At 51.9% G+C, this 17,590-nt stretch overlaps 1 protein-coding gene across 1 annotated transcript in view; it reads left to right on the forward strand.

Moving 5' to 3' along the window:
• The window catches only part of LOC147361239 (uncharacterized), a 28,111-nt gene extending 12,182 nt beyond the window's left edge, over window positions 1-15,929 (forward strand). The window contains exons 8-14 of the mRNA XM_086335211.1: window positions 1,634-1,738; window positions 2,757-2,826; window positions 8,149-8,307; window positions 8,991-9,104; window positions 12,107-12,277; window positions 13,779-13,892; window positions 15,675-15,929. Of these exons, the coding sequence (XP_086191337.1) occupies window positions 1,634-1,738; window positions 2,757-2,826; window positions 8,149-8,307; window positions 8,991-9,104; window positions 12,107-12,277; window positions 13,779-13,892; window positions 15,675-15,866 (925 nt within the window). The 3' untranslated portion in view covers window positions 15,867-15,929. The remainder of the gene's footprint in view (window positions 1-1,633; window positions 1,739-2,756; window positions 2,827-8,148; window positions 8,308-8,990; window positions 9,105-12,106; window positions 12,278-13,778; window positions 13,893-15,674) is intronic.
• Window positions 15,930-17,590: the final 1,661 nt, after the last annotated feature.

The raw sequence follows: 17,590 nt of genomic DNA on the forward strand, positions 1-17,590 counted from the left end.
TAATATTTATCCCAAGTTTGTGTCTGATAATTCCAATATCTGGGATCTAATTCTGTTGTTTTGGCTTCTTCTGACTCTCATCAGTGGTCCTTTCCCACATACGTTGTGGTGACCTTTGATTGTGAGCTCATGTTCACACGATGTTTATCTCTGGGACTCTTGAGAGCTGTAGTAGAGGGTTCTCCCTGCAGAAAGGATGTGTTTTGCTTTTTCCAAGAAGACTTGGGAGCCTCTTAATCTGAGACCGCTTAAGCTACTCCAGGGAACCAGCCCAGCACACGCACCCCTGGTGTGGTTTCTCCACACCGATGTAGGTGTTGGCCTCAGGGTGACGCTCAGGGCAACCCCATCTTTGTGCTGCTTGCTCACAGCTCTGATTTCAGCATTCGGGTTTTTGTTTAAGGCCCATGGAGGCTTCTATAACCTTCTGTGAGGACACCGCACCTTAAATGATCAGCTATGCACGGCTCTGGTTATCTGGTGAATGTGGAGGACTAGGATAAGGCAGCCACCATCTTATTCGAGGTCCAGGAAACTGGAAACAGAACCCCACCCACCGCTGCCACCCACATACATACACACACCTGTCTCGAATCAGTTTTGTTTACCATCCAGGAGCCTGAATAACAGTTCAAAATACAGATCTCATTGGAGATCACTCTCCTCATTGAAACCCTTCATTTCTTGTAAACTTCCATTGACTTCTGTGTCTTAATTTTTCTGTTTAGTTCCTCATGAGAAAATTGAAATCATACTTATGCTTATGGAGATACTTATGCTTGATATTATAAGAATAATATATTAAACATATGAGGTCATGTGCTTGAGTACTTTTAGATTGAAAAACCAGAAGCTAATGCCAGGTAGAGACCTAATGTTTAGGGGAATAAGTGTCAGTGACACCAGCACATATGAAGGATAGATTTTCTGGGCGGCAGGTGTGGGTTTCAAGCTGCCTCCCCATGCTCTTTATTGGTCAGTTGCTCATCTGTTGCACATCACTGGAGTTACCTTCCAGGGAGACTAAGAGCATTGGAAGCCAAGGGCTCCAGGCAGACTTGGCCTGGGCAGCCTCTGTCAGTACTTGCTTTCCCCTCCTGAAGGTTCCACGTTGCATCGGATCACCCTCCGTCTGCTGCCGCGGGCATCTTTCCAGTTTCCTCCAGTGCTGACCTCAGGGTGTAGGACAGGGGGCACTCCCCATAGGATTCAGCTTCCTGAGTCCTCATGTTCCTCAGCTTTGTGCTCGGGGTCCCTGGGGGGATTTCCTTGCAACAACTCTGTGAGGACTCTCACCCAGCATCTTGCATTGGTGCCAGCTGTGAGCACGGTGACATTTCAGTGAAGGTAAGGAGATGCAGGAACGGGCCAGCTGTAAACACAGTGAACCAAGGTGCCGAACACACTAGTCACTGGCTCTTTTAGGAGCTAAGAAAGCTTTGTTTTTCTGTAGCTTATCTCTTGGGAGATGCAAGCCAGAGCAGGTTAACACTGGATACAGGGAGGGACTGGTGCCCTGTGTCCCCATCCAGGGAAGGAAAGTGGGGCTGTGGGTCATTGCAAGACCAGACTCTGTCGGGTGACCAGCTCCTGGAATTCCCACTCTTCTTTCTTTTTAAAATTTGTTATCCAGAATCGAGTTGGAAAAGCTTTCTGAAGAAAACACGCTCTTGAAAAATGAGCTGGGGAGGATCCAACAAGAGCTTGAAGCTTCAGAAAGGACGGAGGCTGCACAGAGGTAAGGGCCAGCTCATGGGTCCCACCCCAGCCACCCATCCCAGACACGGTTTGCTCATCACAGAAGAAGCTCAGAGGGCATTACTGTAGAAAGTGGGACGTGTTCACAGATAACCCACATTCCAGGAACAGTCAGCAGAGAACTGTGCTGCCCTCCGACCAGCCTTGATGGGCACGGGAGGGCTCAGGCGTCCTACAGAATACTCCATAGCGTGCTCAAGGGTCAGAGGAGGCATCCTGCATCCCTGTAGGGGCAGGAGGGCCTCTTACAACCTTCCTGGGCCAGGAGAATCTGTTTCTTCTTGTCCTGATGATGATTTCAGCCCTGCTGTTGTCCACGGTTCATTCCTGGTCTGTTGATTTCAGTGTGTCAGAGTCAGGGGTCTAGGGCAGGGGCCTGAGCACTGAGGCAGGAGCTGTGTGTATTGTAGAGGGACACTTGTTGGTAGATTTCAGCTTTCACTATCAGAGCCTCATCTAAGAAGGGTTTGGCTTTTTTTTTTTTTAATAAAATTCAAATGAGCTCAGCTGTAAACTGCTGAGAATGTGGTGTTGATTTGATAAAAAGTGCCTGACGATTAAAGTGTGGAATCCAGAGTGGATGGTCACCCAGCGATCACTGTTACATTATAGCAATTCTGAAATCTGAAAGGTTTCTTCCCTCCAAGAACCATTTTCCCTAAGTTTGGTGCTGGGGCCCTTTTGACAGCAGATGTCAACAAATGTAAGGCTGTGTTGATCGTTATGCTTCTGGGTGTGAAGAGCACTCCCACGTGCTGGAGAGAGATTAACATGTGCTGTGCAACTGAGGAATGTCGTGGAGGGTTTGTTCTTACAGTGCTGGCAGGGTTCCTCTGGCTCCCAGGCTGGGATCCAATTGGACCAGCAGCAGTAACAGTGCAGGACAGTGACAGACCAGTGGCTGTAGGGTATCGAGAACAGGTGTACAAACCAGCACCATGGTGACCACGGTGAGCAATGACTCATCAGTGACACTGTTAACTTTGCTTCTTCAACAGGAAGGAAATTGAGGTTTTAAAGAGAGACAAGGAAAAGGTCTGCTCTGAGATGGAAGAGCTCCGCACACAGGTTAAGTATTGACCCCTGGTGTGAAACGGATGCCCCCCTCCCTTTTCCATTGTTTTGAAATAATCTCAAACTTGCAGAAAGGAAACACAGAACATTTTTATGGAAGTTACAAGAGTTGCTGGCCCATCAGCCCCTCCCACTCCAAGTTGGGGAATCACTGTGGATATGACGGGGTGTAGCCTCGTCAGCCACAGCCGGGACCTCGTGTGGCTTGTCTGCCTTTCCTTGTTCTTAGGACCTGGTGCTTTTGAAGGTTATAAGCAGTTGTTTTGGTGTGTCTAAAACTTCCTTATAATTGGATTCCGATTATGTGGGAACATCCCCTTCTCATTCTATCCTGTCCGGGGACACAAGCTTTAGTGACGTCCTTAGATTCTTGGTCAGGTGCTGTTGGCCAGGCTTCTTCACAAAGTTACTTTCCCCTTGGTAATTACGGAACATTTTATAGGAAAATCCTTTGAGATGATGTGAATGTCCTGTTCTTCATCAAACTCTCACCCAGTTGTTCTCCCTGTTTATTTAATGGGTTGTAATATGTTACCATCAGTATTTATTTTCATGCTCAATTGTCCCAGATTTGGCTAATAAGAGCCCCCTCCTGGTGAGTTCTGGGCCCTCCAGACAGGTCCTGGTCATTATTTGAGTACTTCCTTACTTTCTAGTGTCCCATGATATTCCAGGTTCATCTGGTACTTCCCTTGCCCCAACCCTGGAAGCAGCCACTTCTCCAAGGAATCCTTGGTGACTTTTAGCTCAGAATGGTACGTGGAGACCAAGATTTGGGTACTGGGGGTGCTCACGGCTCCAGGATCATCACTATGTCCAAATACAGTTAGTGCGTGGAACTAGGGAGTGTATATTTATGATGCTCACATGCATGTGGTTTCAGGTATATTTATTTGTACACCTCTCTACTAGAAATCATAAATTCAAACTCTGAAATTCCAATATCACGGGGATGGTTCTAGCTTTCTCTCTCTGTATTTATAACTTATTCCTCTAGCAGTGAAAAGCCTGGTCTCCATCATCCTCAGTGGGTGGACTTACTGTTTGGTCAGTCCCCTTTAGCCTGCACGTGAATGCCCTTCTCACGCTGTTTAGCGCTGACCACCACACTGGTCTCCCTTTGAGCCACGAATAAGTGTTTTCTGCACTTGGTCTCTCTTACTGGCTTTTGTACCCAAGCACACAGCTAGGAGGGCTTCCCTTGTGACTCAGCTGCTAAAGAATCCACCTGTAGTGCGGGAGACCTGGGTTTGGTCCCTGGGTAGGGAAGATCCCCTGGAGAAGGGAAAGGCTACCTACTCCGGTATGCTGGCCTAGAGAATTCCAAGGGGTTGCAAAGAGTTGGACACGACTGAGCTTCTTTCACTTCACTTCACACAGCTTGGATGTGTCATTCTTTTTTATTTTTTTTTTAAAATTGAAATTATTACTGATAATTGCAGGCTCACATGTGGTTGTAAGACATATATTACAGTGGAATACACTCTGTCCAGTTTCCCCAGGGACCACGTTTTATTAAACTTTAGTATAGTGTCTGTGTTAGTATGCTAGGGCTGCCATAGCAAAGCACCACAGACTGAGGGGCTTACACAACCAAGTTTATTTCCTCACAGTGCTCGGAGTTAGAAGTTCAGGTCAGGGCGGGGCTGGTTTCTTCTGAGGCCTCTCTCTGGTTTGTACACAACTGTCCTGCCTGTGTCTTCACATGGTCCTCCTTCAGATGCGTCTGTGTCGTCATCTCTTATTGGGGCACCATCATACTGCATTCATACGACCTCGTTTTACCTTAATCACCTCTTTCAAGACCCCGTCTCCAACTACACTCCCTCTGTACAGGATTGGAGGTTTGGGCTTCAACATTGAATTGGGGTGTGAGGGGGCGCAAGTCAGCCCTTAATGAGCATCACAGTCAAGCTCTTGACATTGATGCATCCGTAGGTCTTACTTCCCCAGTTTTTTTTTTGCGGGGTGGGGGGTGGTGGTGTTCTTTTTCTTGGGGGAGGGGCTTCGTTGCCCCACGGCACGTGGCATCTTAGTTCCCCAACCAGGGATGGAACCCGAGTGTCCTGCCTCGGAAGGCAGGTTCTTAACCACGGGACCACCCAGAAAGTCCACGTGCTCCCGCAGCTTTGCTTATGCTCTCGTGTGGTGTCAGGTCTACACGGTTTTATTCCCTGTGCAGGTTCATGTCTCCACAACCCAGCTGCAGCGCCACTAGGTCCTTCATATTGTTCATTCACAGCGACATCCGCCATCTGTCTTTCTGCCCACCTATCTCAGCCCCAACAGCACCCTTACAGCAGAAAACAAAGAGGAACTGAAGAGCCTCCTGATGAAAGTGACAGAGGACAGCCAAACTTGTACCATTTCTCCAGTGACACACAAGGAGCCATCCCAAATGAGCTCTCTGGGACTGCCTCTCCACATACCACGGCTCCCTGCTGCGTGTCCACAGTAGTTTCTTCCTGCCACTGGATGGCATTCCAAGGCGTTAACGTCCCACAGCTCGTCTTCAGTTCAGTTCAGTCTCTCAGTCGTGTCCGACTCTGCGACCCTATGGACTGCGGCGTGCCAGGCTCCCCTGTCCATCACCAACTCCTGGAGCTTGCTCAGACTCATGTCCATCGCGTCGGTGATGCCTTCCCCCCATCTCATCCTCTGTCGTCCCCTTCTGCTCCTGCCTTCATTCTTTCCCAGCATCAGGGTCTTTTCCAATGAGTCAGTTCTTCACATCAGGTGGCCAAAGTATTGGAGTTTCAGCTTCAGCATCAGCCCTTCCAATGAATATTCAGGACTGATTTCCTTTAGGATGGACTCGTTGGTGTCTGCACCTTGCAGTCCAAGGGACCCTCAAGAGTCTTTTCCAACACCACAGTTCAAAAGCATCAATTCTTCGGCACTTAACTTTGTTTATGGTCCAACTCTCACATCCATACATGACTACTAGAAAAACCATAGCTTTGACTAGATGGACCTTTGTCAGTTTTTTAACATCCTATCTTGGTTGGTCATAGCTTTTCTTCCAAGGAGCAGGCGCCTTTTAATTTCGTGGCTACAGTTACCATCTGCAGTGATTTTGGAGCCCAAGAAAATAAAGTCCATGACTGTTTCCATTGTTTTCCCATCTATTTGCCATGAACTGATGGGACCGGATGCCATGATCTTAGTTTTTTGAATGTTGAGTTTTAAGCCAACTGTTTCATTCTCTTTCACTTTCATCAAGAGGCTCTTCAGTTCCTCTTTGCCTTCTGCCATAAGGGTGGTGTCATCAGCGTATCTGAGGTTATTGATGTTTCTCCCGGCAATCTTGATTCCAGCTTGTGCTTCATCCAGCCTGGCATTTTGCATGATGTACTCTGCATGTAAATTAAACAAGCAAGGTGACAATATACAGCCTTGACGTACTCCTTTCCCAATTTGGAACCAGCTTGTCTTAATGCTCACCTTTTAAAGGATGGCTGGGCTGATTCCAGTTTTGGGCCGTCACAGAAGCTGCAATGAACGTTCCTAGGCAGGTCTTTGTGTGGATGGTCATCATTTCACGGGATAGATGCCCAGGAGACAATCGCTCATCTGTACGGCAGCTACATGTCTGGTTTTATATGAAATCGCCCAGCTGTTTTCCAGAGCAGCTACTAAGAGTCAATGTTCCCGCCAGCGGCGTTTGCCAGGTCCAGTTGCCCCACATCCCTGTCCACACTTGGTGTTGTCACTCTTACTTTAGCCCGTCCAGGAGTGAGTGACACTGGGTCAGAACAGCTGGCGGGGCTCCACTTGGCTATCCCCTCGCTGGTTCAGGCCTGGTAAAGAAGGAGGTTTCCCTCGAGGGCAGAGAGTAGAACGCTCTGTGTACTTCAAAACAGGTGCGGTCCTAGTCTACCCAGGCTCATACAGACGCCACAAGCAGGCAGCTTCAACTACAGGGTTTATTGTCCCAAGGTTCTCAAGGCCACGGTCAAGGCGGGGCCGGCCTGGTTCCCGTGAGGCTCTTCCAGGCTTGTGGGGAGCCCCTCTCACTGTGTCTTCTTATAAAGTCACTGTCCCATTGGATTAGGACCCCACCTTGCGAGCACATTTAACCTGAATTACCTGCCAGCAGCCTTGTCCCCAGACTGGTGACTTTGTGGACCCGGTTCTACCCACAGCAGCCACCTTGTTCAGGCCTCCAGCCTCTGGCTCCTGGTGAGCTGTGACGCTCTTCGCCTGTCTTTCTTTCTGGTTTTCAGAGCATTGGTTTGCCCTGTGACTTCAGTTCTCTGATGGGCCTGAGAAGAGTTGTTGACTTTCAGTTACTCAGCTTTTTCTTTGTTCTTGCTGGGAGGGTGGGAGTGCCGACTTCCAAGCTCTTTCCAGGCCAGAGTGGAAATGGCGTTTTGTTTTTCTCGTGGGTCTCTGCACATTCACTGTCAGGACATAGAAGCGTAGTAGGTTTTCACCTGCCGACCTTGTGTCCTTGCTGAGCGCCCACTCACTCTGGGAGTGCGTTTGTCACCTCTGGTTTCCCAGACTCCTGCTGTACCCTGGAGACACCCGCAGTTCCCATCTGCCTCTTCCCACCGCTGCCTGCCTCGCCGAGCCTGGCTGATACGGTGGGAACAGCCACCCTGGGGCGACAGTGATGCATCCGCCTAGCTGTGCATGAACCCTGCTCCGAGGCACAGAGGGCTTCAGACCCTCAGCCTCCGGAGCAATTGCTAGGGAAAAGCAGAGGAGCAAAACATGGTTTGTGTGAAGGCGTGTGACACACGGTTGGCGATAACGAGCTTCCTTGTGTCGCCTGCTGGCTGCCATTTATCCCAGGCCGCACCGCCAGCGTCCAGCATCCACTGTCTGCAAAGTGGGTCATTTCATCAGTGTGCTGTGTTTAATGACAGTGATCGGATTTTTTAAGAGAATCATGTGCCTCAGGTGTAGCTAGGGTTCTGGGTTTTTTTTTTTTTTCCTTCAACTTGTATAAGATAATGTCAGAAATAACTGTGGGAGAAACGAGAAAAGCATGCCAGTTCTCCAGAGCAGTAATGGGATGTTGATGGGATGTGAGTGCTCCTGGTGCCCAGCATTTATTTCTTGGGGGATTGATCACAGTTCATTCTCCACCTGGTGGCCTGAGAGCCCGTCACTCTGGGGACACTGAGCGAGTGCCTCACCCACTAGTTGCTAATAGCAACCCCACCCCCAGCTGTGATGACCAAAATGGTCTCCAAAGATTGCCAAGCATCCCCTGGGGAGAAGAGTGTCCCTGGTTGAGGACCCCTGGGATGCTGCTGGCTTAAAAAAGTAACTTTCCTACCTGTGTTTTCTCCCTGTTTGTTCCAGAGTCAGAAGTGTAGGGATGAACTGTCCCAGCTCAACCACAGGGTCCTGCAGCTCAGAGAGGAGGCCTCTACCCACCAGACCCAAAGCGAGAAGAGTCCCGTCACCGTCCAGCTGCTGACACACAGACTGGAGGAGGCCGAGCTCCGGGAGGAGCTGCAGGTGAATGGCGGGCAGGGCAGGGAGGGGCAGGCAGCCCGGCCTAAAACAGACCAGGGACAGCCCTGACGTGCCTGCAGGTAATAAAGCAAGGGGCTTCACAAGCAAGCCCTGACAAATGTGTGAACTTCTAGCAGCTTTTGCAAAGCCTGGTACCTCTAGAGAAAGTAGCAGAAAGGAATTAAATCCTGATGATAGGAGCCTAAATTGGGGTGACCTCTCCAGAGGCCATTAGGCAAAACATACATCAAGAGTGGTCAAGAACGTTGGTGTGCTCTGACTTCATGATTCTGCTGTGGGAACTTTACTGAACATTGTGTATGGACTTAGATGAACATATTTTCATTGCTCTGGTGTTTATAATAGCACAACAGAATTGGAATCAGCTTTGAATCATCAACCGTATTGACTAAGTCAGTAAATTATGGTGCCGCCATTAAAAACCACATTTTTGAATAGTGTCTAATGCTCTGGACGTTATAAAAGAGAAAGCATGGCCCACGATGTCGTGGTGGCAGCATGTGTGTGTGTGTGGAGGAAGGGCCAGGAGATACAGCATGTCGGGTGTGCTGTGGTCACTGCTGACTTAAAGTTTGTAATTCTTGCTTTTCTGAAGTTTCTGCATTAAGCACGTATCACGTTGCTAGTGTTCTTCTTATACTTGTGAAACCGATATTTAACAACAGGGTAACCAAATCCAAAAACTTGAACTTGAACTTCACCGAGTGACTCGGGACCGTCAGAGCCTGAGACTGGCACAGTCACAGCTGAGAGAGGCCCTTGAAGAGAGTCGGAACCAGGTGAGTGTGCATGGTGGTCCCAGGCTGAGGGGAGTCAGCCTCGCCTCTGACAGCCTGCACGGGACTAGTCCGGCCAAGGGCTTCACGGGGCTGGCTGAGGCCACACAGCTAGGGGGGCGCCCTCCAGGCCGAGGATTCAGTCAGGCCCCGTCCAGGGTCAGGTGGAATGCGAGTGAACCGTGTGAAGGGCTGTGCCTGTTCCCTCACGAGGGCAGGCAGGCATAGCAGCACCTCTGGGTGTGCCCTCTGCAGGTGGAGGAGCCAGGGAACACGGAAGGTGGCCTCCGAGGTCCAGGCCGCGGGCAGAGCAGCCCCCGAGGGGACCAGCTGCTTGCCCTGGTGGAGCCCGGGTGTCACATGCCTGTTCATGTGTGTGGCAGTGCTGCCAATGCCCTGCCCTGCACTTGTCTGATGCCTGCCAGGCTCAGAGATGCAGCAGCGGGGAGGCAGGGAGCTCACGGGCTGGGACACACAGATGTGAGCAGAGTGGGCCCAGGAGGGGTGGGGGGTGCCTGCCAGAGTGAGGTGCTGGGACGCAGGGCTGGTTCTTCCGAGGAGCTCGAGCAGGAGGAGAGGAGGGAGCTGACGGTGTGAGGTGCCCTGAGGGCCTCAGGCCCTGGTGGACTCAGACATGGGGTGCGCTTGGAGAGCCAGGGTCTGCAGGGGGAAGGGGCTGTGAGAGAGGGTCTCTAAGCCTCGTGTTTCTGCTCAGCCTGGCACCAGGTTCCCCACCTGGCCCCTGGTCTGACCCCTGGACTTAGCTGTGGACACCTGGTGTGAGAGGTCACTTCTCAGATGGCCCAGGTTGCAGAAGGGTCTGTCTGCATGTGGGACCCCTCCCTGTCCAGGGTCTTAGGAGGGGCTGGCAGACCCCTGTGGGCCCAGCCCCCCACTGTCAGCAGGCACTTTCTCCAAGGTGTCTCTGTGTACTGGGGGCCCCCTTCCCTGTTTGTAGTGCAAAAGGAACCTTGACAAATTGCTGGACTGGTTTGAGCCTTTGAGGTGGAGAAGACAGATCCACCCATGGGCAGCAGGACTGGGCTGCCGGAGGCTTCCATGCCCGCTGGGGTTGGGGGATGCTCAGCACTCGGCCGCTGTCACAGGCAGGAGCAGCTGCTGTGAGGCAGCTGGTGTCACCTTTGGTGAGTTAGATGAGGACCCCCCGAAACACACCTGGATGAAAGTGTGCAGAGAGAAGTAAGGCACTTACAAGGCATCTAAAGACCATCAGGGGTGCAGAGGTGAGGGTGCATCCAGAGCCGTGAGGAGGGAATGGTCCTGAGGTCACAGGGCCAGCAGGGGAGCCAGGCAACAGAGAGGGAGCTTACAGGGCCGGCATCCCGGGGTGCTGTGGGCGGGGGCACCTGCACTGCCCTCTGTGGCATCGGGTCCTTGTTGCGTGGCAACCAAGCACCCAGGAAGGGCAGACAAGCATCCAGGCTGCTGAGCACTGCGCCAGGGGTTTCCTTAGCATCACTGCCCCACATTTGGCCGGGCCAGCCTGGATTCAGGGTGGAGAGGTCTGCCATCGTCTGAGGGGCTCATTGCCCCACCCCAGCAACCAGAACACGGAGGCCCTGGCTTCCTGGCTGCAGGGGCCCCACTTCTCTTCTGGGGACATCCTGCCTTCTCACGTGGCGGTCGAGCAGGGCTCTCCGGAGCAGGCCCACTCTCCACCCACACCTTGTTTTACAAGGAGGGCCTCAGGGGCACTCAGCTGGGCCGTGCTGAATACTTCCTGGCCTAGGAGAGTGGACGGTGAGGCCTGTGGTCAGGCTGCAGGGCTAAGCAGAGGATCGCTGCAGGAGGCAACAAGGCACCCAGGCAGGTGTGCGGGACTCAGACCTGGGCAGGAGTGACTGCATAGTGATCATCCGAAGCTCTAAAGCCACAGGGAGGTGGCTACGTCTGGTGGAGGGTGTGTGAGAACTTTCCTCCCCTCTCTTCATCCCAGGAGTGTGGCAGCTGCTCCGCTGGACCTGTGTGTGTGGTGTGCTTCTGGGGGTCTGTCTGGGGAAACTGCCCAGGGTGGCCCCTCAGACACGTGGTGACACAGGCCAGTGAGGGAGTAGGGCTGTGGCTCACAGTTTCACCCCTGCCCGGCCAGGATGGCCAGTGCCCTCCTCCCCTGCCTGCCCTCAGCAGGGCCCCTGGTGGAGCCGCCACCTCTCCCGTCCACGGGGTCTCAGAGGACAGGTCTGTGTGCTCCAGACGAGGCCGCCGGAGCCCGTGGTGTAAATGGTGTTTAGATGGCCTCCCAGGCGCTCCGTTCAGGGAAAGTGGCCAGGCTCTGGGCAGCCTGGTGCCAGCGATCCCGTGGGTTCTGTGCCCAGGAAGCAGGTGGCCGAGTCCGTCCACATCCACACCTCTCCAGATGCTGTGCAACCACCTCCGGGGCCCTGGCCACAGCCCGTCTCAGGAGCATGAGCTCTACATTTAGAGGGAGGCTGCTCTACACAGCTGGTGTGAATCCCATTATTGAAGGAATTAAACCCAGCAAAGAACCCAGGGGATAAACAGGACAGAATAACTTGATCCTCCCAGGATCCGGTACGAGGTCACAGGGAGGGCTACAGGCAGGCCTTCCAGGCTCTCAGGGTGCAGAAGCGCCCCTGAATGGACTCTGTGTTAGTCGCTCAGTCCCATCTGATTCTTTGCAACCCCATGGACTTTAGCTTGCCAAGCCCTTTGTCCCTGGTATTCTCCAGGCAAGAATATTCGAGTGGGTTGCCATGCCGTTCTCCAGGGGATCTTCCCAACACAGGGACCAAATCCACGTATCCCGTGTCTCCTGCATTGCAGGCGGATTCTTTACCGTCTGAACTACCAGGAAATGGAGTGTGGGCATCAGATAAATGGACTCTTTAGAAATTGTGGGCTCTGCTGGACACACCCTTCCCTTGTGGGGTGCCTACCAGGTAGAAATGCAGTTTTCTGTGTCTGGTGGTGACCCTTTAGTTCTGGGCAGTCACCGCACAACTGCTGTGCCTTTTCCCCGGCAGCTGTATGGAGCCACCCAGAGGCTGCAGCTGGCCCAGTCGCAGCACACCCAGCGGGTACAGCAGCTGCGGGAGGAGATGGCACAGCTCGTGCCTGCAGTCCGAGTGGCTGAGCTGCAGCGGCTGCTGGAAGGGGAGCGGTGGGGGGCACGGCGGCTCCAGGAGGAGGCCCAGGTGAGTAGGGACCGGGCTCGGGGGCCAGCTGGGGGTGATGGGGAGGGCGAGTAGGCTTTCTGGTGCCAAGGCGAGGATGGCCTCACAGCCCTCCCACCATGTGGGATGTTTATGGAAGCCACGGGACCCGGCTTCCGCTGGGAGCTGGTGGGCATTGAGCGGCCGACCCTGAGTCCCCCAGCCTGTTTTCTGGGCTCTTTGTGTCTGTAGCTGTGTGTGTCTGTAGCCAGCCACACACATGACCTGCTTTCAGGTCTGAAAGGTGGTGATAGAAGGGCCACAAGAGAGGGATGGGCAGGAATAGCTTTTCAGGAGTGTAGGCAGGTGCAAAGGTCCTGGGGTGGGCTATGCTTGGCATGTTTCAAAGCAGCAAGGGGTGTGGGGTGCTGGTTGGACAAGAGATCAGCACAGTGACAGCACGGACTTGGGGAGCCCTGCTGTGTGCCAGGCTCACATGCAGAAACAGAGCTGCTGCCTTAAAAGGGCAGCAGAACAGTGGCTCAGCGCGTGCACTGTGGGGGACTGGATCCTGGCTCCACCACCTGAGCCGAGTGGTTTAAGTGAGTGAGTGATTCAACTCTCTGTGCTTCCATTTCTTTCAACCTCTGGTGGCAGTGGTTCCCACCTCAGAGCAGTCTCTCAGGCATCAGTGAGTGAGCACCTCAAAGTGCGAGCCTGGGGAAGCACATTTGGGTCCTCAAAGTTCGTGGGTCAGTGGGAGGGTGAGGAGTGGCAGAGGGCTAGGTGCCTTCCTGAGGAAGGAATTTGTGCAAGATTGGAAAGGTGGGTAAAATCTGACATTTGTAAAATACAAAATCTAACAAAGAACAGCCTTATGGCATTATGCAAACACGTTGTGCTGGAGAGACATTTAAGCTAGGACAGATTATTGACAAAGGAAATTTAGTCAGAGATCCCCTAGAAAGACTACCATGATTGGGGAAACTCAACTTTGAGTCATTTAGGATTAAAATCCTAGGACAAAGAGTCTCTTATCTGCTCACACTACAGTGAGAAGTGCAGCTTTGTGGCTTGTGAGACATTTCTAACCATCCCTCCCTATAGATGAAAGGTTAGCCAGATACTCAGATTTTGTACACTTCAGCTGATTTCCATTCTAAAGTAAATAAGCCTGAGATGATTCTTTTTATTTTATTTTTTTTTTTACGAACGAGGCAACTTATTAACCCAGCATCATTTGTTCTAATGCTTCTTGTTGGCAGCTGCCACCTGTCCAGCGATCCCGTCCAGATCTCTCTGTCCCTGAGGCGTCAGTTTGCGGCCCCCATCTTGGTCCTTTTCCACCATTTTCAGCCAATGTACCGTGTTGATCTCTGCCACTGCTGCTGCTGCTAAGTCGCTTCAGTCGTATCCAACTCTGTGCGACCCCATAAACGACAGCCCACCAGGCTCCCCCGTCCCTGGGATTCTCCAGGCAAGAGTACTGGAGTGGGGTGCCATTGCCTTCTCTGGTGTTGATCTCTAACCTCCTCTTATTCAGGAAGCACATGAAAAGCAGCTGAAAGCAACAGAAGAGCGGGTGGAGGAGGTGGAAATGATTCTGAAGAACATGGAAGTGCTCCTCCAAGAGAAAGTGCGTGAGCTGAAGGAACAGGTGAGTGACGGACGCCTCCTTTGGGCGTCCGGGTAGCTAATGAGGGAGACAGGACCCCAGAGAACCCTGTGTCCTGCGGAAGTGCTGAGAAGGGGAGAGGAGGGCAGGGAGAGGGGAGAGAGAGGCCTTGCTGTCCTATGAGGTCTGCTTGCTGCTCCAGGAAGTGAAATGTGAGCATCTGTGGAAATGCTTAGTTCCACGGTGACCGAATGTGGTTTACCTGGAGCGCCCTGAGCCGCGTCCCCAGTTCGAGTCACTCCACGCAGGCTGCCTGCTCCAGACCCCCACTCCCACCTGTGTAGCCCCTGCCCTGCCGGCACCACCGCCCTCCAACCTTTTCCGTCCCTGGGTCCTCACTTTCCTTCCCAATCATCAGACTCCTGGTGACCCCCTACCCCCAGTCACTCTTGGTAAAACCTCAACCCCAAGTAAATCTTGAGGCTCCTACATGCTGGGGGAGGGGGCGGGTAGGGGTTGACTGTCCCTACTGCCGCCTTTCCCCCCTCCCTGTCTGGGGGGCCCTTCCGCTCTGACCCCCAGCCCCTCTCCCCTCCTCTCAGTTGTGACTTGGGCTGTGTCCCCGTAAGACCAGAAGGTCCCAGAGAAATGGCCGTGCGCTCAGCTCGTCCAGCCCCGCTTCTGCCGCCCCTTCTCTGGTCTCCTAAGCACCGCCTTCCGGAACCCGGGGCTCCCAGCAATTCTCTTGACAGGCGCCCCTTCAGAGCTGTCTGCTCCCAGCCGCCCGGCCACCCAGGGGCCCGTCTGGCTCTTCGGCGCGGCCCTCGGTGCGGAGCAGAGCTCCCATCGCGCACCCCGCGCCCCGTCTTTTGGGTCCTGACAGCTGGGCTCCTCATCTCCTCTGCCAGCCCCTCAGCAGCAGCAGTCTTCCTTAGATACGTTGGAGCTGCGGCCTGCCTCAGAGTAGACAGCGGCTTCTCCGGTGGCCTCGAGATCCTGCAGGACCTGGCCCCCTCCCCTCGGCCCCTCGCCCAGCCGGCGTGGCGGCCCTGCCTTCCTCACGGGCCTCCTGGCTGTTCCTGCCACCGCGCATGCGCCGGCCTCTGCCCCGGAGGTTTGCGTCAGGCAGCCGCCCGCGCGTCCTCCATGCTTCTTTCAGGTCTCTGTGCACCTCAGGCTCAGCCGTGTGTCCCCCTCTTGGGTTCTCTGTTAACACGCCACCTGACACTGCGCGCTCTGCTGGCTCCTGTTAGAACACGTGCCTGTGGGAGCAGGGCCGTGGCCGGGCAGCACTGGCCCGCCGAGCTGCTCGGTAGCTACTTGAGTGAGTGGCTTCAGCGCGGACTTTCAAAGCCCAAAGCCGGGACCCCTGCGTCTTTGCATCTTGACTAGTGTATCCTGTGTCCCCATCACTGAAGCCCCTGTCGGTGTCGTGTGGGTGGCACCCAAGGTGCCTCGGTGCGTCCCGGCTGGCATGGTGGGCCTGCAGAGCGCACTGAGATAAGGCCATCATTTGGGTACTCTTGACAGTTTCCTCATTGATTTTTGGAGGCCTCCAGATTTGGGTCTTGTCTTCATTTCGTGATACATCAATTTGTACAAAGTTGGCTTAAATTTTCTCTGCCACATAGTTCGTCAGTTTCCTCTCTCATGCCAGGATAACAAAACCTGTCATTAAATCTAACATGTCTCTGATTTGTAAGGTTCCCCAAACTAGTCTGAACGCGTGTGGAGGAATAGGAAGGGAGAGCTGGTGGCGTGGCGTGGCTGCGTTAGACGTGCAGTAAGTAAAGTAAAGACGTGGTGGCTTTCTCCCCTCTCCAGTTTGAAAAGAACACCCGATCTGATCTGCTGCTCAAGGAGCTCTATGTGGAAAATGCTCACCTGACAAAAGCGCTTCAAGTCACTGAAGAGAAGCAACGAGGTGCCGAGAAAAAGGCCCGATTCTTGGAAGAAAAAGTTAGAGCTCTCAGCAAACTGCTCAGCAAGATTGCTACAGCATCCCTCGCTGTGTAGACTGCTTTTCTTCCTGGAGTTCGTTTTGAAAGAACATCTTTAAAGTAAACCACTGTGACGCTGTAACTTATTGTGGCTCACTGGCTGTACACCCCTGGATAGACGAGGATTGTGATTCTGTTTATCTCACAAGCATTTAATGAAGGTCTGTGTGCCAGAGGCTGGGGAAACAGGTTGGAAAAGACTACTTTTTTTTTAGTGGTCCTTGGGTAACTTCCAGAGTTACATTCCTAATTTTGCTACTGACAAGCAAAACAGATTATGGGGTTCCCAGCAAGGTAAATGGTAAAATAAAGCAATTTTAATGTTGCACTTCTGACCTTGGCTACAGAGATTCAAATGCAAAGTCAGGGCTCTATAGTTTTACCATTGCACTGTTAGTGCTATGGGTTTAGTCACTGGCATTCTCGTTGGTGGATTGATATAGACACTCCAGAAATGTACTTTCTGTGACTTTCAACTGGCGATAAGGGATAGAGGAAGGAAGCCTTTTTGTCAGGGCCTGTTCCACCACGAGGGAGTCTAGACAGTGCTGGTATTTTAGGGCTGTGGACTCAGGGAGGATGGTATCCATTGTGAATGCAATCTTTTCCTCATTGAAATGTCACCACACTGGAAAGTGTATGATATGTTTAAAAAAAAAAAAAAGGGAAAAAGTATAGTTTTATATCCAAAATATACATAAAGTATGGTCATTTGGTTTATCAGAATAAACTACTGTAATATGAAGTCACTGTATTTGCAATAAAATCCTTTTCTATTAAAACCGATTAACTTCTAGATATTTTTTAAACTAAAATATTTCAGACAGATAGAAGAATAGTTCTATAGGAAGCACTCATATGTACTACATGAACATGCAGATGTGTTAAGGACGTTGTTACAGCATCCTGGACAGAGGCCCAGTCCCTGTTCTACTGCAGCCAACCTCTCTCCCCGTCCTGGTGGCCTCCGCTCTCCTGAAGCTGCTGCACGCCCCCTCCGCTCCGTCTGTCTGCACATTTACTGTCCCTGCTTGAATGAGAAAAGCCTTAAACTGGGGGAATAGATGGAAAGATCAGATCTGGGGTAGGAGGACTCAACAACATAAAGTGGGCTCTTCTCTCCATGCAACTCTGGTCGCTTAACCTATGACAAAGGAGGCAAGGATGGACAGTGGAGAAAACCCTCTTCAATAAGTGGTGCTGGGAAATCTGGACAGCTACAGTAAAAGAATGAAATTAGGACATTCTCTGATACCATACACAAAAGTATACTCAAAATGGATCAAAGACCTAAATGGAAACTTTTAGAGGAAAACATAGGCCGAACACACTTTGAGGGAATTCTCTGGCAGTCCAGGGTTAAGACTTGGCACTTTCACTGCTGTGGGCCTGAGTTCAATCCCCGGTCAGGGAACTAGGATCCCACAAGTCGCATGGCACAGCAAAAAAAAAAAAAGCACTCTGACATAAACCGCAGAACTATCCTTTTTGATCCGTGTCTTTGAATACTGAAAAATAAAAATAAACAAAGGGAACTTAATTATACTTAAAAGCTTTTGCACGCCAAAGGAAACAAAATAAAAAACTAACAGGGAAAATATATTTGCAAAGGCAGCAACTGACAAGGGATTAATCTACAAAATATACAAATGTAGCTCTATGTCAAAAAAATAAAAATAAAAAACCAAAACCCAATTTAGAAATGGGCAACACAAATAAATAAAAATAAAAAATAGAAAT

This window comes from Bos grunniens, chromosome 13 (genome assembly GCF_055505025.1).
Source record: "Bos grunniens cultivar Pamir isolate PY7600 chromosome 13, Bosgru_T2T1.0, whole genome shotgun sequence".
NCBI classification, from domain to species: Eukaryota; Metazoa; Chordata; class Mammalia; order Artiodactyla; family Bovidae; genus Bos; species Bos grunniens.